A 23712-nucleotide genomic window follows, 5' to 3' on the forward strand; every position below is an offset into this window, starting at 1 on the left:
GCCCCTGCTCCCTGATGAGCCTGGCGCTCCCAAGGGAGACAGACACAAAAGAATGATAATAGCCACTAGCTTGTATCTCGCAGCCAGTCTGTGCCAGACACTGTTCTCAGCAGGTACCTGCATTCAGCCCTCAGGACAAGCCCTGTGAGACAGCTACTATTTTTAGTCTCTTATAACTGTTGAGAGAACAGAGAGGGAAAGTAACTTGCTTAAGGGCACACAGCTTGCATTCCACCTAGAAGGGAGGGATGTTGATGTGGGATGGATGACTGCCGGCTTGGGGCAGGGGGTCAGGTGAAGGGCATTTCACATTTGTCCTGGAAGCCTTCATAGTATTGAGCAGACACCTGTGAGCATTTAGATTTGCCTGGCAGGTTTGCTTTTAGTTACCCACCTATTTCTTTAGTTGTTTGTCTCACACCCCACCTCTAGGAATGGCAGGGTCGGGGCATGCTCCAGGTGGCTTATGGATTCACTGCGTGCTGATATTCCCAGAGTCTGGTGTGTAGATCTCCATCCCCCTTTCAAGGCAGTCTAAGGGACGGCTGATGTCCTGAGGGTTTTCTGGAAAGCAAAGCGAGGGCCATGTCAATCCCAGAAGGGCAAAGGAGCCCCAGCAACATAGCCTGGGGACCCCTGGAACCTGAAAGCTGCCTGCAGATCCATGAGCTGGGGCAGGTAGAGCACTGTGGAACCAAACACAGACATGACCAGACATGCATGGACGTCACATGAGAGTTAGCTAAGTCAAAGGAAGAACTTTCTAACTGTGGAAGCTATCTGGGCGTAGAATGAGGGCAGAGCGGGAGGAAGTGCCCTTTGCTGGAGTGGCACTGGTGTTTAGCCCAGTTGAGACTTGACATGAACATTGTAGAGGCAACCAGAGTATCAGATGGATCCAAGATGAATTGTCCATTAAGGTGCATTTTTACCCTGGGGTCTTATAGGAAGTGTCTGGAGGGCCCTCATAAGCTTTCTCTTGTATAATCCCCCTGCCTGTTCTGCATGTTGGGAGGTGTAGCCCCATTTTACAGATCAGGAAACTGAGGCACAGAAAGACAAAGCCACCTGTCCCCACCCAGGTCTCTTCCCTACCCTGTGACCTCCCACCCTCAGCACTTTTTCAGACTCAGCAGCAGGTGTTTCTGAGTGGAATTCGGAATAGCCATTCTTGTATGTCAGCCTCAGCCCACTCTCCTCCCTTCCACTTCATTCTTCTTATTACCAGGACTCAGGGCAGTTCAGAGCTGGCCTCTTGCCTCACCTCTGGGCTGAGGGGGAAAGGTTTGTTAATGAGTAAACCATATGGGGATAGGGGTGGGGTGGGGGTGTCCAGGGCAGTGCTGGCAGAGAGCAGAATGCCCACAGCCGTTAACAAATGTGTTTTGTTTACATCCTCAACATTATACATTGTTTATGTCATAATTACATCCCTCAGGCATGTGTTTTCTTTCCTTTTCCCCAAGGATGATGGATTTATGAGATGGGTGGGCACCTGCATGCCCTGGGTCTCCAAAGCCAGGTCTGCTTGGTAACTTTCCACTCTGCAGGAGTGCATCTTCACCCATCAGAAGAGCTTCCCTTCCCCCGTAAGATGCTGGGTGATTCAAGGGCAGGCGATGGGAGAGCGGAATTTCCCTGTCTCCGGGGATGGGGCTGACCTTCATTCTTACAGACGGGTCCTCAAGGACTCTGTTCCCAGGACCAGAGAGTGCTTGGAATCACCATGTCTCACCTTCCACGTGGCAGATCAGGACACTGAGACCCAGAGCCATGCAGAGGGTCACACAGAGATTACAGATGGGGTCTTTGGCTGGAATCCCAAGAGAGGCAGTGGGAAGAGCAGTGGTTTTGGAAGCAGTCTCGTTTTCAAATCTCAGTTCTTCTATCTCTAAGCTGTGTGACCCTGGGAGAGTCCCTTCCCTTCTCTGAACCTTCATTTCCCATCATCAGTATGAGGATAATGATGGTACCTCCCTCATGAAGTTGTGATTCGGATAAGGAGGAGACTATGAGAAGTCTGAAACAGCATTAGACAGGGACTGCATGAGTGGGCATACCTCACTCTTTGCCAGAGATGACTTTGGATTCCTTGAAGGCAAGGAATCCATGCTCCTGAAACTGATGAAGGGGAGAGGAGCAATAGGACCAAACAGTCCTGCTGTGTCGCACTTCTCAAGTCCCTACGATGGATTCCTAAAGTCCCCACTGGTTGGCTAGAGAAGCAATGCCACATAATGGGCAAAATCATGCATGGGCTTTGGATTCAGACCTGAGTGGAATCCGGACCCAGCTGTTTACCTGCACTGTGGCCTTGGGCCCGGCCCGCCTCACCTGGGCTTGATGTCCTCATCTGTGAAATGGGCTCATAGGGCTGTAGCGAGGCCCCAGTGGGCCAACAACTCTCAGATCATTGGAGCTTAGGACATATGGAATGGAGATTCTTATCTGGGCTCCAGAGTTTGCATTCCAACATTTATCCTTCACCTCGGGTCAGGGGGCTGAAGCCCGTGCAGGAGTCCTCAGTCCACACTCACCAGCTCTCAGGAGCCCTCGGCATTTGAAGGAAGGCCACCTGACAGATGAAGGGGAGAGGAAGGAGAAAGGTGGATCTTTGGAGAAGGAAGCTGAGCGGAAGGGGCATCCTTCAGGGTCACTTCTCTGTGAGCCTCGGAGCCAAACATGACAGGGAAAGAACTGAGCTTAACTGAGGACCTACTGTGTGCCAAGCATTGTGCTCTGTTCTTTCCCCGTAGGGAGAACTTCTACACGTTGCCCAAAGCACCCATAAGCATCTTTTTCCTAGCCTTGGGAGCCAGGCTGGTATGGGTTCAAGTGCCAACTCCATCACTTCCTGGCTGTGTGGCCTTGGGCAGCTCTCCCAACCTCTCTGAGCCTCCTGTCCTCACCTGCAGTGGGTCTGGTAGCTTCAGCGCTGTCAGGAGGATCCCAGGCAGTCTGGTTGAGTAGAGGGCCAGTCGCAGGCTCTGCATGGCCCCTGGGAGGTCTGCCTCTCTGATCATGCCCCACCCCCACCTCCCTTCTCAGAACGTAGTAATGTTAGGCTCTGGGGCTCTATCCTCCTGCTGTAATTTGTCACCACTTCCCTTTTTTAGATGCTGCTTATTGTTTGTCCCAAGTTCCACCAAACCCGGCTTTTGAGTTGCTCAAAACAGGCTATTTGATGACATGCACTCCCACCCCTGCCCCGCCCCGAGACCACGCCCGGGCCTCACTCCACCTCTTTCCCAGAGGGTGGCTTAAGCATCTTGTACATAGTCTAGTTTTTTTTCTCTTGCAGGGCAGGGGGTAAGCAGGAGACCTTGAGGAGGAATGAGGTGTAAAACAGGAAGGGAGCAACCTTCATGGTCAGACAGGATCAGGCTGGGATACAGGCACTGCCCTCACAGGCCGGGCAGCCTCAGGCCGGGGCCTCTGCCTCTCTGGGCCTCAGTTTCCTCCTGTGGCAGCCACCTAGCAGGGTGTGGCCATGAGAGGATGGGCTGAGTGAGCCCCTGGCACACACTGGGAGTGCCACAGAGCTGGGCTCCCATGCCTCGGGGGCCCCAACACTGCCCAGCGTGGGGCGTGGGAAGAACATTTCCTCTGCTCCAGGAGTGAGAACAGTGATGTTCAATGAGTGAACCCAGCACTGCTTTTGACCCTGAAAAGCAGGATCAGTGGATCTATTTTTTTCCAAAAAGTTGGGACAGGGGCCCTGCAGATGCCCCCCTGGGGCGGAAGTTAGTGAACAGCCAGGCTTCTGGGCACCACCTAGGCTAGGGGAGTGGCTGCTCTCAGGGCAGAGAGAAGGAGAAAGCTGGCAGATCAGCTGGCTTATCAGCAGGCAGCTGCCAGAAGCTGCCTGGAGGAGAAGCAGGTGCTGAGGGGCAGGACTGTGCCAGCCGTTGGAAGCAATGTTTGAAACCTGGACTGGTTTTCCCACTCCTGCTGTGCTGGGTCATTTTGACAGGCAGGGAAGAGAGAAACGGATGGTTTCAATGGGAAGACCCAGGACTTGAATCTCAGTCTTTGGAGAGATGGATCGTCAGGGGTTCCTTCTCTGCTCCAAACACTTCAGTGGCCCCCAGAGCCTTCTTGAGGACCTTCACCTCCTCTGCTCAGCCTTTAAGATCCTTATGATACAGCCCCTGACTCCCTCTCTACCCTTCCCTCTCCCTTCTACACTCTATTCCCTGCAGTTTCGCAAGTGCCCTCAGCTTGTTCTCACCTCCAACTGCCTGTGCCGCTCCCTCTACCTGAAAACACAGTTCCCTGTCCTTTGTCATCTTCCCAGCCACCTCTCTCTCAGGCTGCAGAGTGGGCCCTCTGAGAAGCATCCCCGTGGCCCCGCCCTCCATGCTGTCCGCCCTGTGCAGTCATGGTGTCCGTGTCCATCCCCCTGCTGGTCTCTCAGCTCTAGGGGACGGGGACTGTGTGTGACTCATCAGTGCAAGTGGCCCTGCGGCCAGTGCAGCCCTGGCATAGAGCGGACGCTCCGTAAATGCCAGATGGAGGAGGAAGTGATGCACTCGAGAAAGAATGAGGGCACGTTTCCCCCCTCCCTCTGCAGCAGTGGGGCCCTAACCCTGGGAGCCGGTGCCTCTGAAGTTGGAGTGTCCTGGGTCCTTTTATCAAGAAGAGGTGGCCGAGGTGGCCGAGGGGCCCAGCAGGGGGCCGGAGCCAGCTTGGGAATCCCCACGCTGCTGAACACACTTAGGGGGGCGTCGGGATGACCTCACCTCCCGGGAACTCAGCGCATCCAAGCCAACTTGAGCCAAGAGGGCTGCCACTTAGGCCTGGAAAGAGCGGGCTTTTCTCCCAACGAGCAGTGTCGCGTGACCTCCGGCCTCCCTCCCGGGCCTCCTCGCAGCTGTTGACAGGCGTGTGGGGCCTTCCCAACTGCACTGTGGTGACCGGGTTCTGTTTGCAAAGAATAGAAGTGGGCAGGAGCAGGGTGGTGGTTTCCAGTGTGGGCTGGCCCTTTCCATCCCGGGTGCTGGCCAACCAGGCCTCTGAAACAGAGCACAAAGTCCCATCAGGCTGGTGTCTGCCTCCTGGGCCCGTGCCACTGCCCTGTTTGGCAGCGGTGAGGGAGGGGTGGTTATTTATTTTCTAGCCCACTTTCAAACCCACCAATAGAAAAGGTGCTCTCTGTTACCAAAGGAGACCAGTATCCTTGCCCCGCTTTGGGTGGCAGGAAGCCTTGCCAAATATCAGCCTTCCTTTTCCTCTCAAAAGCACATGTGTGTGCGTACACACATGTACACACACACACACACACACCCCATGTTGCTTCCTCCTGCTGTCGCTTGAATCAGAGACTTCTCGCTGGAGGTCCCCAGCCCCAGGCTGGATGCTGTGTGGGTTTGGGAAGCCCCCTAAGTTGTACATCAGAGCGTGTGAGTGGCGTGTGGTGGGGAGGGAGGCTGGTATAGCGTTCGTCCCACTTAACAAGGCCCACGAGCCCTACCCCAAAGGCCACAGGTGGCTGCCTTGGAGAGAGAGGGGGCGTCAGGTGTGGGAGGAAGGGCTTGAGCCTGGCCCTGTCCTGCCACTGCCCAGCTTTGCTGCCTTGGTTTCCTCATCTGAAAAATGAAGGCGGTAAACCAACCCTGCAGGGTTGTTTAAGGCTGTAAACTCAATACACAAAAGCCCGTGCTGGCATGTAACAGGGGCCCGGTAAAAGGCTAGTTAAATCCTCTTATGAGAGGAGGGGGCAGAAGAGACTGTCCTCCCGCTTGGCAATTCTCTTTCCCGGTGGAGCGGAATCTGCTGGAAATTTCAGCCAGAATGCCATCTGCTGAATGCCAGCACGCTGGAAGCCAAACTCCCGGCGGCCAGAGAAGCCGAGCTGTTGCTTCCTGCCATCCTCCTGGCGGTAAATGCCATTTCCTTGGGCTCTTTTTAGATCAAAGGAAAAGCTGGGTTGGGGCGATGAGCAGGCATCATTCAGGGGGTGGCACAGTGCACATTTGGGATGCTGCCGGCATGGCTTAAAAATAGGTCTCTGTCCTTGGACACCCAGGGAAAGCGACCCCAGGGTTTCGAGAGGCTTTTCCTGGCCAAGGTCGCCAGCCCTCCATGGGAGAAATGGTTCAGGATGTATTCCCCAGACCCCTAAGAAACCGTCTCTGACCCAGGAATAAAACTTTTCTCATCAAAGGAACTAAATAAGGCAACTGAAGGGAGGGACCAAGTCTTAAGTGAACACCTACTAGGTGCCTACTCTGGGCTCGTTCGTCCTCACAGCAGTTGTGCAGGTTGGAGATGATTCTTAACAGTTTTCTGGGTCTGGCTGGGGGGCCCAGAGAAGTTAAGCGTCTACCACAGATCACACAGCTACGGAACAACAAAACCAGAATTGAAACCCCCATCTGTCTGACTCCAAGCCTGTCCTCTTTTTAACTGCCTCTCAAACTGAGATTTAGGAAATAAAAACATGGGCGAAATGGAGGTGAGGGGGGCTTACCCCGAGGTCGGACCTGATGTTCCCCGTAGCGGAGGGAATAAAGGTTCAGTGAGTGTCCACCGGGTGCCGGGATGTGTGCTCAGATCCCACTGTGGTCTCATCGCCCCTCCCAGCAGCCTAAGGCGGAGTCTGAGATCACGCACCGTTTGCAGGTGGTGACTTGCCCAAAGGCCCACAGACAAATGGGCAGCAAGGCACGGACTCGAACCCAGAGCCCGTGAGGGGATTCGGAAGCACGGATACAAGTAAACCACCGAGCAGCCCCTGGAGCATCTCTTATGTGTCCCTGCCTTCCCAAAGGACTAGCCCAAGGCTGGAGGTGGCAGCATTTGTCTAGCCATAGCAGAGCCCCCGCTTCCTAACTACATAGCCACTCATCACCCACTCCCCAGAATCTCTACCCTTAAGTTTTCGAGTTGGGGCATTGCTTCCTTCACTAAGCGCTAGAAAGACCCTCCCCTCTGGTCTTGGTGGGGCAGGAGCAGACTTTGGTTAACCACGAGGGGTGGGCCAGGATGTCTCCTCCCTCCTCTGCACAAGAAGGGACCACAGAGATCTCCCCTCACTCCCACTGCACAGAAACTCCCGCCCCTTGCCTGCCTTGTTCTTAGAGTTCCCGGACCCAGTTCCTGGCCAGAGAGGAGGGGGCTCACTGGCCAGAGGCAGCACCCCCACAAGGCCAGCGGGGACCCAGCCTTGCATGGGAGAGAGGGGTGTGGGGGCCTCTTCCCGGCAGAAGGTTTTCTCACCAGTGACAGAGTGTCCTTTTGAATCTAGCCCTGGTGCCAGCAGCGGGGAACCTCTGTGCCCATGGACTCAGCCATTTGGGGGAGCAGCTGAAGTGATCACCAGGAGGGGAACAGCAGGGGACATTTTGGCCCTCAGTGGAACATTCTGCAGTCACAAACATAAGCCATGGGAAAAATGTTTTTTATGTGATGTTAGAAAAGAAATGGCAGGAAGCCAAACAATGTGTGCTCTGATTGCAACGAAGTCAGAAAAGGTAATCAGCACTACTTAATGCTTAGCACTCCTGTGCTACTTAGGGAAAAAAGGTGGGCCAGGAGGAAAGAGCTCAGGTTTGGGGTCAGACAGAGCTGGGTTTACATCTCAGCACTGCTCCTTGTAGCTGCAGGATGTGTCTTTTTTCTGGAAAATGGAGACAGTAATCCTGTAGGCAAAGATTTGCTTTGTGAATTAACCATAATCATGTATTGAAGACATCCAGGATGGTGTTTCGGTATTTGCAGATACAAACTACTATATATAACATAGATAAACAACAAGGTCCTACCGAACATCACAGGGAACTATATTCAGTAGCTTGTAGTAACCTATAATGAAAAAGAATATGAAAAGGAATATATGTATGTATACGTATGACAGAAACATCATGCTGTACACCAAAAATTGACATGTTGTAAACCAACTGTACTTCCATGAAAGAAAGGAGGAAAGAAAGAAAGAAAGAAAGAAAGAAAGAAAGAAAGAAAGAAAGAAAGAAAGGAAGGAAAGGAAGGAAAGAAAGAAAGAAAGAAAGAAAGAAAGAAAGAAAGAAAGAAAGAAAGAAAGAAAGAAAGAAAGAAAGAAAGAAAGAAAGAAAGAAAGAAGAGGGCTGATTCAGCACAAGGCAAGTAGTGAGGGCATAGCCAGTGGTTCTTCCGAGGGTAAGAGCCAGGCAGGAGCAATAAAAAAAATGTGATGTTAGTTAAGGTGTGAATGTTGGGGATATGAGAATGTTTCTCCTACTTCACAAACTCCTGTAATGTGGCTCCAGTGTTTATTGCAGCAATTTAAATGACAAAGTTCAGGTTTTCCGTTGACATCTCTGAACTCAGATGTTCTCCGAGGCCGTGGCCATATTTTTCTGTTCCGTGCAGAAGCCGCTTTCCCTGAGCTGAGCTAAAAGCAGACACTGGTGTACAGTTTGCACAGGGCTTCTTGTTGGTCTTTTATTTTAAGCATTTTCAATTTGTGTAACTAACACGTCCCCTTAGAAACTTTTTCACTCTTGTTTTCTTTATCTCACATCAGGACTCTGTCCTCAGAGGGGGAAAAAAATAGTGTTTATCCCTCATTTCTAAAGGAAGCTGGATTCTATAATCAAGATTAAACAAATATGTAAATTTTGCTGCTTACTTGGCTGCATTTTACCCTAACATATAGCTGGTTTTGCAGGAAACTTCCCCTTATAGTAACAAAGCAGTATTTCTCCCCGCCCCAGCCCTCAGTGACGTCGCCAGGCCACTCTGAAGGAGCATCTGCTTAGGATTTCCCAAGCCAATCTTGTCAGGAAAGTCTGATTGAGAGATAAGGTTGGACAAACAACAGGGATGGGAGGGGAGATAAAAATAATCAAATAAGGATGGCTTGTGGTCTTCGGTGCTCAGAAGGGCTTTTGATCTGTGGTCATATTTAATGTTTCCCGGAGAGTTGCCAGCTGTGGGGACCTTGGAGAGGATCCGGCCGGGTGGACACGGGAGGAGGCTGCAGCCCCGAGTCGGGTGGCTGGTACAAGGCCGTGGTGCAGCATGCGTGGAGGATGCAGGCTCCGCAGTCCTCGGCCTCTCCTGAGTGGTATCTCCCCCACTGGTTTGATTTCTGTCTTGCTGGTATTGCTCTCCGGCGGGCCCTTGCTTTTTTCCCAGTGGTTCCAGGGATGGCCCTCAGCCTGGCTCTGTGCCCACCCTCCTCTCTGTCTCAGGGGCCTGCTCTGCAGGAAGCCCCCGTGTGGCTCCCTCTCCCCTACACTGTGCGCTCTGAGCCTCTCGGGCTGGCATTCAGGGCCTTGCCGTCTGGTCCCTGTGAGGTGTTCCCTCGGCATCAGCCTGGAATACTCCCTCTGCTCCCTGAAGATCTCGCCCTGTGGGCATCACCCCCTGCCCCTCAGTCCCCGGCTGAGTCTGGGGTCTCCTCCTGGCCTAATAGCCCTCCTGGTACTGATGCCTAATGTGGTCTCTGTTGTTACTGTTGGCCCCTGCTGTGACTGTCCACCCATCAGTGTGTCTTCTCCTCCTTGGAGAGACTCAGATCTCCACAAGGGCAGGACATGATCTCTTAGCAGCTGTGTGAGTTAAGCAGTGTCCCCAAGTTACAGGCAAGGAAGCAGGCTAGAAAAGTGACGTGGTCTGCTGGTTATCCCGCTGCCAGGAAGCGCCAGAGCTGCGATTCCAGGCTACACGGGGGAATCCCAAGAGTGGACGGAACATCCCATGGATGTTCAAGTCCTTTGTATACAATGCTGTAGTACCTGCATATAATCTACATACATCTTCCCTTATACTTTAAATCATCTCTAGATTACCTATAATGCCTAATACAATGTAAATGCTATGTAAGTAGTTGCTGGGTCACCGCAAATTCAAGTTTTGATTTTTGGAACTTTCTAGAGTCTTTTTTTCTCCGAATATCCATGGTTGGTTGAATCCGCTGACACAGACCCCAAAACACAGAGGGCCAACTGTGTGTTGAATGCTTCTTACTTCTCTCATTAGAAGCTAAAACCTCCAAATCTACCTTCAAAACATATCCAGAACCTGGCCCCATCTCATCGCCTTTACTCATACCCACCCCACTCCCGATCTGAGCCACCATCATCTCTGCTGTAACAATCCAGCAGTCCTGTCCTAGCCCCCGGATTCCTTGCCTACCCGCCTCGCCCAACAGTCCCCTCTCCAAACAGTGACCTGAGCATTCCTACTTCTTTGTTCTAAACCTCCAATCATGTCCCATCTCACTCAGAGTAAAATGGTTAAAGAAAAAACAAACCACAACCGTAGGATCTCCTCCCAAACCCCACCCCCCACTGCTCCACCTCTGCTCTCATTTCCTTCCACTCCTGACTCAACTCCCACCATTCCAGCCCCACCAGCAGATTCTCACCTCAGGGCCTTTGCACTTGCAGTTACCCCAGCCTGGAATGCTCTTCCCCCAGATACCCTCACAGCTCACTCCCTCACCTCCTTCAAGTCTCTCAAAAGTCACTCATCAGAGAGGCCCTCCCTGAAAATCCTAACATAACTCTCCTTTCTGCTCCCTCCCTTGGCTGCATGTGTCCCACCAGGCAGAGTATGTTTTATTTATTACCTGACTTTGCCCACTGGAATGTCAGCTCCATCCAAGTGGGAAGCTTATCTGCCTTGGTGACTGCTGTATTTCTCAGGCCCAGAATGACACCTGGCACATATTTGGTGCTCACTAAATGGTTGTTGAACAGATAAATGACTAAAGTCCCTTAACTTTCTTTCTTCTTATTTACTCTTGGCTTTATTCCTTGTATTCTGTCCTTATGGGTCAGTGGCTTCTGTTTGGAGAGACATCTCACAGCTTCCCCGCAGGACTCCCTACCTCAGGGACTGGGGCTTCCTTCCTCCAGGACCTGGGGAGGGGAGTCAAGGTGTGCCTGCCTCGTCATTGCATCTCCTTCTTCGTTTCCTCCTGTCCTCACTCCCCATTAGCCTCAGTATTAACTGAACCCCACGATGTGCCCGGAGCACAGTGAACCCCGTGGCTGGTGTAGGAAGAGTGGTCCTGCAGTGGCCTCTCTACGTACCACTGTGCGCCGGGGCTGCCTGTGGTGTGTGCGCATTTGCTGTGAAAACTGTACTCAGCAGCTGTTGTGAGCAAGCAGCAGAGACTTGTGCAGTAATTACCCACCCTGCCCCCTCCCTGGGTGCCAGAGCCTCCCAGGAACTGCCCCTGGGATGGAGGAGGGAAGGTGGGAAGGATGAAGCCCCCACCTCCAGATCCAGGCCGCCTGGGTAGCCGCCTGGGTAGCCGCCTCGGTTTGTGGCCTGCAGCCAGATCCTTTGAAAGGAGACTGCCCCAAGATTCTCCAGGTCCTCTGGGGCAGAATTCCCATAGAAATGAATTATGAAATGTGTATGTTCTAGAAAAGCCAACCTTGCTTATAAAGAATGCCTCCATTTGCTGTGAGTAAAGGGGAGGGCAAGGCAGAATCCCGGCTTGGGTTTCCTTTGGAACCTCAGTATTATGATCGTGTTATTAGTTGCCTGTTAAGCACATGCTTTGTGCTGGGCAGTATTCTAGGGACTTCATCCACATGATCTTTTAGCAGCTGTGTGAGTTAAGCAATGCCCCCAAGTTACAGGCAAGGAAGCAGGCTAGAAAAGTGACGTGGTCTACTGCTTATCACACTGCCAGGAAGTGTCAGAGAGCTGCAATTCCAGGCTGCACGGGGGATCCCAAGAGTGCACTCAAGTGACCTTACTCTTTAATAAAAGTTACACAGAGAAAAGCAAAGACCCCCAGTACTCCCGAAGAATCCAAGGCCCCTGTTGCCTTTAGGGGCACTTTGCAGCCCAGAAGCAGCCCTTGGGGGAGGCATCTAGATATGGAGGGATTTGACAGGGAGGGAGAAGTCAGACGACCCCAGCCTGGCTGCTGTGACAAGCTCATTGGTGTTGGCCCCTCTGTGAGTGAAACAGTCGTGAGCAGTGCTTCACTGGACACACACACACACACACACATCCCCCTAAGCCTTACACTTTGCTCATCTGCGAAGTGGATACGACCTTGCTGTGGCAGCCTTGGGCAGACGGGAGTTCTCAATTCCCGGCCTAGTTAAGATGGGATTTGAGAGCGGGCCTAACCCTCCTGCCCGTCTCTGTCCTTCCGCAGACTCGAGCCCGCCCGCGCGCCTCCTGGCCACCCGGCCTTGCTGCGGCCCCGGCCCAGAGCGGCGCCCAGTGCTGGGCGAAGCGCCGCGCTTCCACACGCAGGCCAAGGGCAAGAACGTGCGGCTGGACGGCCACTCACGCCGGGCCACGCGGCGCAACAGCTTCTGCAACGGGGTCACGTTCACACAGCGGCCCATCCGGCTGTACGAGCAGGTGCGGCTGCGCCTGGTGGCCGTACGCCCGGGCTGGAGCGGCGCGCTGCGCTTTGGCTTCACGGCGCACGACCCGTCGCTCATGAGCGCCCAGGACATCCCCAAGTACGCCTGCCCCGACCTCGTCACGCGGCCAGGCTACTGGGCCAAGGCGCTGCCCGAGAACCTGGCGCTGCGCGACACGGTGCTGGCCTACTGGGCGGACCGCCACGGCCGCGTCTTCTACAGCGTCAACGACGGCGAGCCGGTGCTCTTCCACTGCGGCGTGGCCGTGGGCGGCCCGCTCTGGGCGCTCATCGACGTCTACGGCATCACCGACGAGGTGCAGCTGCTCGGTAGGTCGTCCCCCCCAACCCCCCGGGAAGAGGGCCAGGGCGTCGCCCCCTGGGCCGGGCGGTGGGTCCCCATGCGCATGGATGTGTATTTCTTTAATATTCACAAACACGGAGGGCTCGCTTTGCCAGGTAGTCTTCTAAGCAATTGACACGTTTTAACTCATTTATTTCTCGCTACCACCGACACCCCCGTTTTACCAATGAGAAAGCTGAGGCACGGAGAGGTTAAATGACTTGCATTGCAAAGCCAGGATTGGAACACACGGGTTGGGGCCAGAGTCCATAGTCTGGCCCAGGTGCGTTCACTTACTCCTTCACTCAGGTGCTCATTCACTCACTCATCCCTTCACTGCCTTGTTTATTTGCTCACTCACTCACTCATTCACTCATCCATACGTGTATTTATTCATTTGCTCGCTCATTCATTCTTTCACTCATTCATATAGTCACTCATTCACACATGTCTTTATTTGCTCATTCATTCACTCACAACCCACTTACTCACTCACTCAGCAATGAGATATATGCCCTAATCCTCGAGAATGCACACTGCCCAGGCAGAGAGCAATCAGATGTATCCAGGCCCACAGTTAAGGGGCTCAAGGTCCTTTGGGAAGGCAGGCAGATGAGTGGCCCTGGCTCTAACAGAGGAAGCAGCCACTAATGCTGAAATCCTGGTGGTGAGAACTCATGGGGGCAGAAGTCTGCTGCCCTTATCTTAAGACCTTCTTTCTTTCTTTTTTTTAACTTTTTAAAAATTAAGGTAAAATTCATGTAACATAAAAGTACATTTTAAAGTTTACAGTTCGGGCGCACCCAGCCAGCTCAGTCAGTGGAGCATGAGACTCTTAAAGTATACAGCTCGGTGGCATTCAGTGGGCAACCATCACTGCTATCTAGTTCCAAAACATTTTCATCACCCGGAAGGGAAGTCCACACCCATTAAGCTGTCACTACCCATCCTTCCCTCCCCTCAGCCCCTGGGAACCACGGACCTGCTTTCTGTTTGTGACCTTAGCTCTTGAACTCACAGGTTGCACCTGAGCCAACCCAGCCTCCACTTCTGGGGGCAGTAAAAGGAGAGTGGGTTTCTCAGGGGTCACAGCCCCACGGGTCATTTACCTGCAGCGGATGCACAGATCTGAAATTTGAGTTTTGACAGATTTATGCATCCATCTGTACCCAAGAAATTCCAGTCTGCCCCTTCTGAGGCAGCCCCCTCTTCCCACTCCCCAGGGCAGCCACTGTTCTGATTTCTCACCATAGAGTGGTATGCCTATTCTTGAATTCATATAAATGGAACCATACAGTGTCTGCCTTTGTGTTCAGCTTCTTAATCTCAGCACAGGATCTCTGAGATTCACGTGTTGTGGCGGTGTGTGTCAGAAATTTGTCCCTTTTTTATTGGTGAGGAGTATTCCATGATATGGATGTACAAGTTTGTATATCTGAATGTTTGGGCTGGTCTCAGCGCTGCATATTGAGGGGAAACTCTGGCCCCGGGCTCCTTGCCCCGCCCCCCACACCACCACTGGGCAGGAAGGGAAGATGCATGCCTCCTGGCTGTGTCCTCCCAACCCCCACCCCAGAAGAAGGAAGGCAGCAGACTTCTAAACAGTTGAGAGCAGGGGGTTGGGAGTCACATGGACCTCTGCTCCATACCTGGCTCTCCACTTGCCAGCTGTGTGGCCTTGGCGAGTTGTCTGAAACTATCTGTGCCTGTTTCTTCATCTGTAAAATGAATTCATGATAGCACCCACCTCACGGGACTGCGGGCAGGGGGACAGGGGATGGTGTAGGAAAGGGATGCAGCACAGTGCCTGGCACATAGAATGTGCTCAAGAAATAACAGAAATGAGAATCTCTGCCCATTTGCACCTGGGCCAAAGCACAGGTCTGAAATCCAGGCTTTAGCAGACCATTATGAATAGCTACCCACCCTCCAAGTCAGGGCCAGACTGGGGCATTTTAACCACATCCCCCCACTCTTCTCCGTGGAAGGCTTTGGTATTTCACCTCCAGGAAATGTGGTTTCTAAAACCTCCTCTAGATCACCTGTCACTCTTTTTTGGAGCTCTTTATTCCTGCAGAGCAGGGAAACAATCATGCCTCATTCACCTGCTCCCTCAGACAGCCCGTGTTTCAGGGTAACCGTCAGGAAATCACAGCCACTGCATAATCACTGCAAGTGAATTCAGATTTTTAAAAAATACAAATTGGAAGCAGCCTCTGATGATGTAAGCAGACTGAACAAACCTGGGAGGAATCCCAGACTCTTGCCCCCATTCATTTGTTCATTTGACAAGCCTTTGTTGAGCCCCTCCTGCAGCCGCACCCCTTGGAGGCAAGGGCAGGGCCCCCGGGATGTCAGTGTAATGTGGCAGACGTGAGCCTCAGTTTCCTTATCTGCGAGCGGGGTTGCAGTGGTTGACCAGGAGCGCCCGGCCCAGGTGCCCCAGGAGATGTTCCCAAATCCATGCAGAAGGGGAAATGAGATTAGAAGGACTGCCATCTCTGGGCGATGGAATCGTGGGTGAATTTTACCTCCTCCTTTATACCTCTATGAGTTATCTTTTTAATATATATGTAAAGAGCTTATATTGCTTTTACAATCAGAAAGAGCAATGAAGTTATTTTCCTTCCTGAAGGTTATATGAGATAATAGAGAAGTTTCTGGCATGTGATCAAGGCTTAATAAATGCTTCCTCCCCAGGGAAGAGCAGATTGACATTGGTTACGTCTGGGTAAAGGGATGATGGGGGATATTCCCCTCCCCCCGCCAAGTTATCAACAATGGTTTATAATCAGGAAAGCTTCCCTCTGCCTGCTCACATCTCCTCCTGGTGATCGAGAGGCATTCCACACAGAACAGTTCAGACAGCGGTCCCCGCTGTCAATGAGTGGCACCACCCACTCGGTGAATCAGTCCAAAACCTCAGGAGTCATGCTGGACTCCTGTATTCCTCACCCTGTGTCCATTCTGTCCACATGCCTGTCACTTCTGCCTCTGGCACATGTCCTGAAGCAGTCCTTCAGAGACAGTGAAGTGACTGACGGATGGTCCTCTCTGTCTCCAGTTCTTCCAGCCTTCATTTTCATCTACACACAAAGATGGTTTCTCCTGGGGCATAAATTCTGCTTTACTTCCAGGCCCAGACATATTTGACCTGAGAGAGCTAAGGAAGAGAAGGAGACAACTGAGATCCATGCCAGGCCAGAGGCAGGCCCTGGAGGTGGCCCAGGGGGAGTGGGAGGTCAGGGAGCCTGTCTCAGCCACGCCAGCCTCCCTGCACCTGGCCTGGGGCCCCTGCTGTGTGATAGTGCTTAGTGGATGGTCGTGGAGGGAGGGGGTGCCCGTTGGACCCTTCTTCTCAGGGATATTAGGTCCCTGGGGATCACAACTCCACTTGGCCTGAGGCAGGGTCCCCATGCTGGGCAGTTGCATTTTGGAGGCAGTATTGCTAGTGGTGAGGACCCTGGCCTTGGAGTTGCATAGCCTGAGATGCAGTCTTATTTCTGTGACCCCTAGCTGTGTGACCTTGAATAACTCACTCCACCTCTCAAAGTCTCAGTGTTCTCCCACTGTGAAATGTGCCCATTTTACGGAGCCGCATGGGACTGGGGTGAGGATTGATGAGGATAATGACTGCGTGGAGTTGCATCTGGTAGGTGCTCAAGTAAATGGCCGTGTATACTTTCACCGGATAAGGAGAGTGGGTTTGGAGACAAGTCACAGGTTAGAAGCCAGGAGGTTTTGATAAGCTTCCTTGGTGGCCTCTTGATATAGCTGGATTTCTGCCTGTAGCTGGCTGATTCTCTAGAGGCTCTTTGAGAGGTGAATTCTGAAGTGTCAGGCCGAGGCCAGCACCATGCTATCTTGGGCCTGTCCCACTCAGAGACAATGCCTGATGGGGACAAAGCTCCTCATATTAAAGGAGACCCAGCCTTTTCTGATGGGCTACTGTGTGCCAGGTACCAGGTTAAGTGCTGTCACATACTGTGTAACACCAGCCTGGAAAACACACCAAGCTTTCACCGCCCAGAGGCTTCACACATGCTGTTCCTTCTGCTGGTAATGCTTACGCTCCACCTCCCAGCCACCATCCATCCCCTCGGCCCTCGTTCCTTAGCTCCGTGATCAGAGAGGGCTGTTCTGACCCACTCTCAGGCCCCACTTCTGACCAGGTCCCCCTTGGACACACTCAGAGAATCCCAGTCTGTCACTTCCTGGCTGTGTGACTTGGAGTAACTCCCCTCGGCTCTGAGAGTCTCAGAGCTCCCCAACTGGAATGTGCCCATTTTTCAGAGCCATGCGAGATGGTCACCCTGGGTGGCACTCACCACAGTTTGTAAGGAAACTTAAGTTTTCTGCCAGAGGCTTCATTAAAACCTGTCTCTCCCACTGGAATGGGAGCTCCATGGACACAGAACGCCTGCCTGTTCTCTTCGTCTAGTGCCCAGCATGGTGCTTGGCACATGGTGTGTGCACTATACATTTTGTTAATAAGTCTAGAAGAAATAGTAATTAACATGTTCTGAGCTCTTACTTTGTGCCGTGCTCTGTGCTACACTCTTTATAGAAGCACCTAATTTAATCTCCGTTACAACATGGGAGTGGGGAAGAGTTATCATCATAATTCCATGTTAAACTGAGGACGCTTGATACTCCAAGAGGTGAAGTGAGCTACCTAAAGTCAGGTAGCCAGGAAGGGCTGAAGCCAAGACTTGAGCCTAAGTGCACCCATCTCCAGGCCATGCTGTTAATCAGGATGCTGTACTGAAGGATGGGCTCTTTTTTTTTCTTAAAAAAAAAAAAGAACAATTTTTTTTAATGGAGATACTGGGGATTGAACCCAGGACCTCATGCATGCTAAGCATGTGCTCTACCCTACCCCCTGGACAGGCCCTTATGTGGAGCTGTTAGGGGTGTTAGGGGCAAGAAGGAGGAGCTTTGGGGGTGAGGCACAGAAGCAGAGGGTGTTGGCAAGAACACAGGCCCCGGGCGAGCCACAGCCAACGCCTTTAGGCTTGGCCTTGCAGGAGGACTGTGGGTAGGGCAGGGAGCCCTGGGAAAATGCATTTCACCAAGAGGCTCCCAGAAACATCCACTTGTCTAAAATGCCTTTTTACAAAAACTGCTTGTTTTTAGACTACTTCTATTCATGCTTTTTTTTTTCTGATTACAGAATCAATACATGTTCATTAGAGAAAAAAGAGAAAATCCAAAAACTATAAAGAAGCAAATTTCCACCCAGAGATAACCACCCCCAAATATTTATGTATCTGCTTCCTGTATCTTTCCTATGCGTCCCATGCATGCATTTCCCACACAGTTAGAATCAAGTCATATGTTCAGTTTTGTATCCTCTGTTGTTCACTTAAATGTTTTATCATAGGGATTTTCTCACACAGTTAAATATTCATTGGAAACTTGATTTTTAAAAACATTGGGGGTTTTGGTGATAAAACTTTGTAGTGTACATGTTTACTGTGGAAAAGCTGGAAAATACACAAAAATCTCAAGAAAAGTCCCTCATAACCTCACCTGCCTGAGAATAACCGTTAACATTTTGTTATATCTTTCTAGAACTTGACCTCCTATGTGCATAAATACAGTACTATAGACAGAAACAGACTAAGGCACACATTATTTACTTTTTGAAAGGACCAAACTGAAATAGTATTCCTTCCCTCAAGTTATGGGGAAACAGCCTCTAATGCAAGACAAACTCAAATGCCCACAGATCGCAAGCAGGCAGCTGAGACAGGTGAAGGGGCAGCTCAGGGCCACAGGGAAGGAGAGCACACATCCCCAACAGAAAGGCAAGCTTCAACCCACAGATGACATGCCAGGATTCAGGCCCTATGTTACTAGTCCTGATTTTCCAAGAAAGGCTATAAATCCTGTTTAAGCGAAACCTCCTGATTCAGAAGTATGGGCCACGAATGCCCCCCCCCCCCCACCCAAATCTTAAAAGACCAAGTGGTGATTCATTCAACAAACAAGTGTAAGGAGAAAAGCATGAAGAGGCAACCACAGCTTAAGGAAGATCAATGACAATGAGTGGACTTTATAAGGACCTTCATTCAAACAAACTAGGAGAAAAGCATATTCTCACACACAATGTGACAAGAAGTCTCTACATTTTAGAGAGACATACTGGAACTTTTTCAGATGAGATGGTATGTCTAGAAATTACTTCAAAATAACATAGGAGGGAGAACTGATGGGGTGTCAATGAAACAAGATTGGCCATGAACTGATAATTGTTGAATCTGGGTAAACAGCATTCATGATACTATTTGTATATGTTTATATTTCAAAAATAAAGGTTTCTTTTAAAAAAGAAAGAAAGAAAAAAAAAAAACCCAGCAGTAGGCCAACCAATCATATCTGTGAGCCAGCATCTGAACTTGGATGGCCACTTTACAAACTCTGGATGGAGGGAGCGGAGGTGGGCAGTAACGCATGAGGCTCACACCAGGGGTTAGGGCATGCTTTTTGAAAACCCATGTTCATTATTATGATTTAATTTTAAATTTGGAAACCTAAAGAGGGAGAAATATTTTTTTTCCCATGACATAAGTTACAGAATAACATTTAACAAAATCTTAGCTAGAATGGTCTGGTTTTAAAAGTTTGAGTAACACTTCTTGCTTCGTTTACTTGTTATGGTTAACAAGACTATTTTAATCACTAAAACCACTTCAAAATACTTTCTTTCCCTGATTTTTGTTATTCAGAGTGGCAGTCAGTCTTTTCTAAAGACCTCATTCATTTATTCATCCAATAGTCCACATAATAATGAAGGCTATCTGCCAAACACTCTGCTGAGCTCTGAAACATGGTGGAGGACAGACAGTCACAGGCTTTGCCCTCCAGGGCTTCACATTCTAGGCGGGGACATGATCAACAAGGAATCCACCAAAGTATGAAGACCTGTATTACCTGAGTGATAAACACCAATTTTGTTTGCTTTTTTACTTAGCTGTAATATATAACAAGAGGATTTTTTTTTAATTACTAAAAATTATTCAAAAATATTTTCATGACTGTGATTTTAAAACTCCCAGTTAGTTTCCTGTTCTATACAGTGATTTCTCACGGAAACCTTACACATTCAGCATCTGAGTAGCACCCAGGTACCGTGATCCCCGCTGCAGACACAGCAGTGAGGAGGGCAGGTCCGTGACCCGCCTTCTTTCAGAGGCAGCGAGGAGCTAGACAACTCGGGGTTCGAGTCCTGGCTTTGCCATTTAATTGCTGTGTGACTTTGGTCATGTTTCCTAGCCCCTTTGTGCTTCAGCTCCCTTCTTTGCTAAACGGCGGGTAATAAAAGTACACCGCACCCCTTACAGGTTGTATAAGGGCTAAGTGAGAGAACGTGTGAAAAGGAGCTTAAAATAATAACCTGTCACATAAGTAAGCCCACAAATCCAAGAGCTTTTCCATGGAGCTTATGTTCTAGTTGGAGAAGCAGACAATAATGGATTTTTAAATGCTCTTTAACTCTTCGAAAGCATGGAAACCTCTGAGGGAGAGAGGGGAGGAGGAAGAAGGAAGAGGGGGTTAAAGAAAAAAGGAAGGAGGGAGAGAAAAAGACAGGAAGAAGAGGAAAGGATGGAGGCATGGGAGTGGAGAAGGAGGCAGAAGAACGGAGAAGGGCCTCCTCTGCCCATCCCAAAGACAAGAGCATGTCACCCGCACTCAGGTTTACACTTAATCCGATTCTGTGCACCTGGGGATCTTAAATAAGCTCACTAACGAACCAGGAAAAGACGGGGAGGGCGCCGGGAGGCCAAGGCCAGGGCTCCGGCCGGCCGCCGCCGCGCCCTCACTCCCTTCTTCTGCCCTCCCCCGTGCAGAGAGCGGGTTCGCGGACACGCTGACGCCCGCGCGCCTCGGCCAGGCCCGCTTCAGCGCCTGCCTGCCGCCCAGCAGCCACGACGCGGCCAACTTCGACAACAACGAGCTGGAGAACAACCAGGTGGTGGCCAAGCTGGGCCACCTGGCGCTGGGCCGCGCCCCGGGCCCGCCGCCCGCCGACCACGCGGCCGCCGCCATCCCGTGCGGGCCCCGCGAGCGCCTGCGGCCCGCGTCGTCGCCGGCGCTGCTCGAGGCCGACCTGCGCTTCCACACGACGCGCGGGCCCGACGTGAGCCTGTCGCTCGACCGCAAGGTGGCCTGCGCGCCGCGGCCCGACGGCGGCCGTACGCTCGTCTTCTCCGAGCGCCCGCTGCGGCCCGGGGAGAGCCTCTTCGTGGAGGTGGGCCGCCTGGGGCTGGCGGCGCCCGGCGCGCTGGCTTTCGGCATCACGTCGTGCGACCCGGGCGCGCTGCGGCCCGCCGAGCTGCCCGCCGACCCCGACGCGCTGCTCGACCGAAAGGAGTACTGGGTGGTGGCGCGCGCCGGGCCCGTGCCGAGCGGCGGCGACGCGCTCAGCTTCACGCTGCGGCCCGGCGGCGACGTGCTCCTGGGCGTCAACGGGCGCCCGCGCGGCCGCCTGCTGTGCGTGGACACCACGCAGGCGCTCTGGGCCTTCTTCGCCCTGCGCGGCGGCGCCGCCGGCCAGCTGCGCCTCCTCGGTGAGTCCCCCGACCGCGCGTGCGCGGGCTCGCCTGGGCAGCCGGGCCGCCCCTGGGTAAGCCTAGCGGGCCGTCCCCAAACTTGAGCGCGCATCAGGACCACCTGGCTTCCACCTAGAGTTTCCCGATTCTGCAGGGGTGGGCCCCAAGACAGTGCATATCTAACCAGTGCCCCAGGGATGCCCATGTTGCAGCTCCCTGGACCACATTTTGTCCACACCGAACCGAGTACCCGCTGATGTCACGGCCTGGCACGTACATGGTCAGTGCAATTTTTATTTCCATCGTTATGATTTATTACATATGTATTTATATATCCATGTAATGCATATTAAGCATAGGAGAAAACGTAATACAACTACACTTGAAAGAAGAAATAAAAATTACACCGTCCACAGAAAATAGGATGCAGGCTTGAACCATCCTTTTTTGAGATCAATCTTGCCTCTTTCATGCCACAAATAAGACAAAGAGCACTCACCAGCTGTAGGCCAGGCCGTGAGCTTCGGGATGGGGCTCGGCAGAGGACGGGACACAGACGATGCACGTCAGGAGCTCCCAGGCACCCAAGTAGAGATTTGCCCAAGGTGATGTTTGCTACAGCAGAGGGGCTTCTCTTCAGATTGTGGAGCCAGGGTGGTGATCAGGGTAGGTTCCCCGCCCCGACCCGTGGAGAACGCAGCTCCGTTTTCTTGGTTCAAGTAGTAAAATCCCAATGATAACAGAAATAGTGAACATTTCCTATGTCACCACATTCAATTTTATCCTCCTGATACCCCTATGAAACTAATACCATTATCCCCATCTACAGATAAGAAATTTGAAGCACAGAATCCCTGAGCCTCAGCCTCCTTCTGTGTAGAAAGGGAGTAGTTACCTGCATTTGTGGGGTTGTTGTGAGGATGGAATGTTGGGATGCACATAATGCTTTCAGCAGGTGCCTGCCACACACACCCCGTTTAATAAGTAGCAATGGTAATGTCAGTGACTGTTGCTGTTTGATTGAGAGCAGAGGAGGAGCAGGGTGGCAGTAGCTGTCATTTGGTTGGTTTGGGTTTTTTTTTTTTAAGGGACCGTCATAGTCATCATTTCAGCCTGAATGAGTTGCCCAAGTTCCCACTGGGGCTTTGTAAGAACCAAGCCTAGAGTCCTTTTCTCCCCCTCCCCAGCACCTCCATAGGAACCCAGATGAGCCTTAGAGTGGTCAGGAAGAGAAGGCAGGAGAAGGCAGAAAGGAAGTGACTGCCTTTGGGAACCAAGGACTTGCCTCCTACCTGGCAGTAGCCTTGGTACCGTAATCTGTCCATCCATCCTCTAGTAGGGTAGGGGAGGGGCAGCTCTCTTCTCAGAAATAACCCATCAATATCTGAACCAACAGTCAGTTAAGGGAAGAAAACTCATCCATGTCGAACACTAGTCAGGAATCTTGCAGTTGTAAGTGACAAAACCCCATTCACAGTGCCCTAAGCAAAAAGGGATCTTCTGGCGTACACGTACCTCCAAAGCCTGGGAATATATTGGATGGATTCAGGAACAGCTGGATCTAGATGTTGAAAAGATAGTGACAGGATTCCATCTCTCTCTCCATCTCAAAGCTCTACTTTCCTCTGTGTTGGCTTCACTCACAGGCAGGCCCTATGGCACCAGGCTTACCTCTCAATGGGATGGGCCCCTTCTTTCCCAACAGTTCTAGTGAAAGTCACAGAATGTGGCCTCACAGCCCTTGCTTGAGTTACGTGCCCTTCCCTGAACCACCATTGAGACCAGGGACTCTGGTTGGCCTGGTCTGGATCATGTGAGTGAGGGTGAAGTAGTGCCCCAAACAAAATTCCTGTGCTGTTTCTGAATTAAACAGGAATGGAGGCTCAGGCAAAGAATGGATGTCTGTCACACTTGTATGAGTCCATCAGTTCTTAGCAGAACCTGGTAGGTAGCTCTTGTCCTCCTGTTAGATACCCGAGGAAGCGAAGGTGCCAAACAGTGGAGAACCAGGGACTAGCAGGGCGGAGCCCACCTACCACTGCCCCTGATGAGGTCTCTTTGGTCTCAGGCACCCTGCAGTCCAGCCCTGCGACCACCTCCCCATCAGGATCCCTGAGCGGCTCCCAGGACGATAGCGATTCCGATATGGCCTTCAGTGTCAACCAGTCCTCCTCGGCATCTGAGTCATCCCTGGGTAAGGAAGTGCAGCCCTCGGGGATGGGGGTGGGTCGGGTGCGGGGGAGGGGCTGGCAGCTGGTGGCTGGCCTGGCTCCTTCGGCTGTGCCAGCCCTTCCTGGGGCTAAGCAGAGTGGCTACTTTCCCCCTGCATCCTCTCCTTCAACTGTAGGGGAGGAGAAACATCTGGATATGGCATCCCAAAGGGTGATAATGGTGCTGGATGCTTGTGGGTGGGGAGATAGGGAAAGGGGCAAAATCCGGAAGAAAAACCAAAACTGGTGTTTCCCAAAGTGGTTCCCGCACAGATT

At 51.9% G+C, this 23712-nt stretch overlaps 1 protein-coding gene across 2 annotated transcripts in view; it reads left to right on the forward strand.

The window, feature by feature from the left end:
* Positions 1–23712, forward strand: part of NEURL1B (neuralized E3 ubiquitin protein ligase 1B) — a 38299-nt gene that overhangs the window by 7495 nt on the left and 7092 nt on the right. Inside the window, exons 2-4 of one of the 2 annotated variants that reach the window (XM_064480096.1) lie at positions 12113–12658; positions 20525–21244; positions 23295–23420. In XM_064480096.1, coding sequence (XP_064336166.1) covers positions 12113–12658; positions 20525–21244; positions 23295–23420 — 1392 coding nt within the window. The remainder of the gene's footprint in view (positions 1–12112; positions 12659–20524; positions 21245–23294; positions 23421–23712) is intronic. The other variant, XM_064480097.1, reaches the window with a different exon arrangement.

Source organism: Camelus dromedarius, chromosome 27, assembly GCF_036321535.1.
Source record: "Camelus dromedarius isolate mCamDro1 chromosome 27, mCamDro1.pat, whole genome shotgun sequence".
In the NCBI taxonomy this organism is placed as follows: domain Eukaryota; kingdom Metazoa; phylum Chordata; class Mammalia; order Artiodactyla; family Camelidae; genus Camelus; species Camelus dromedarius.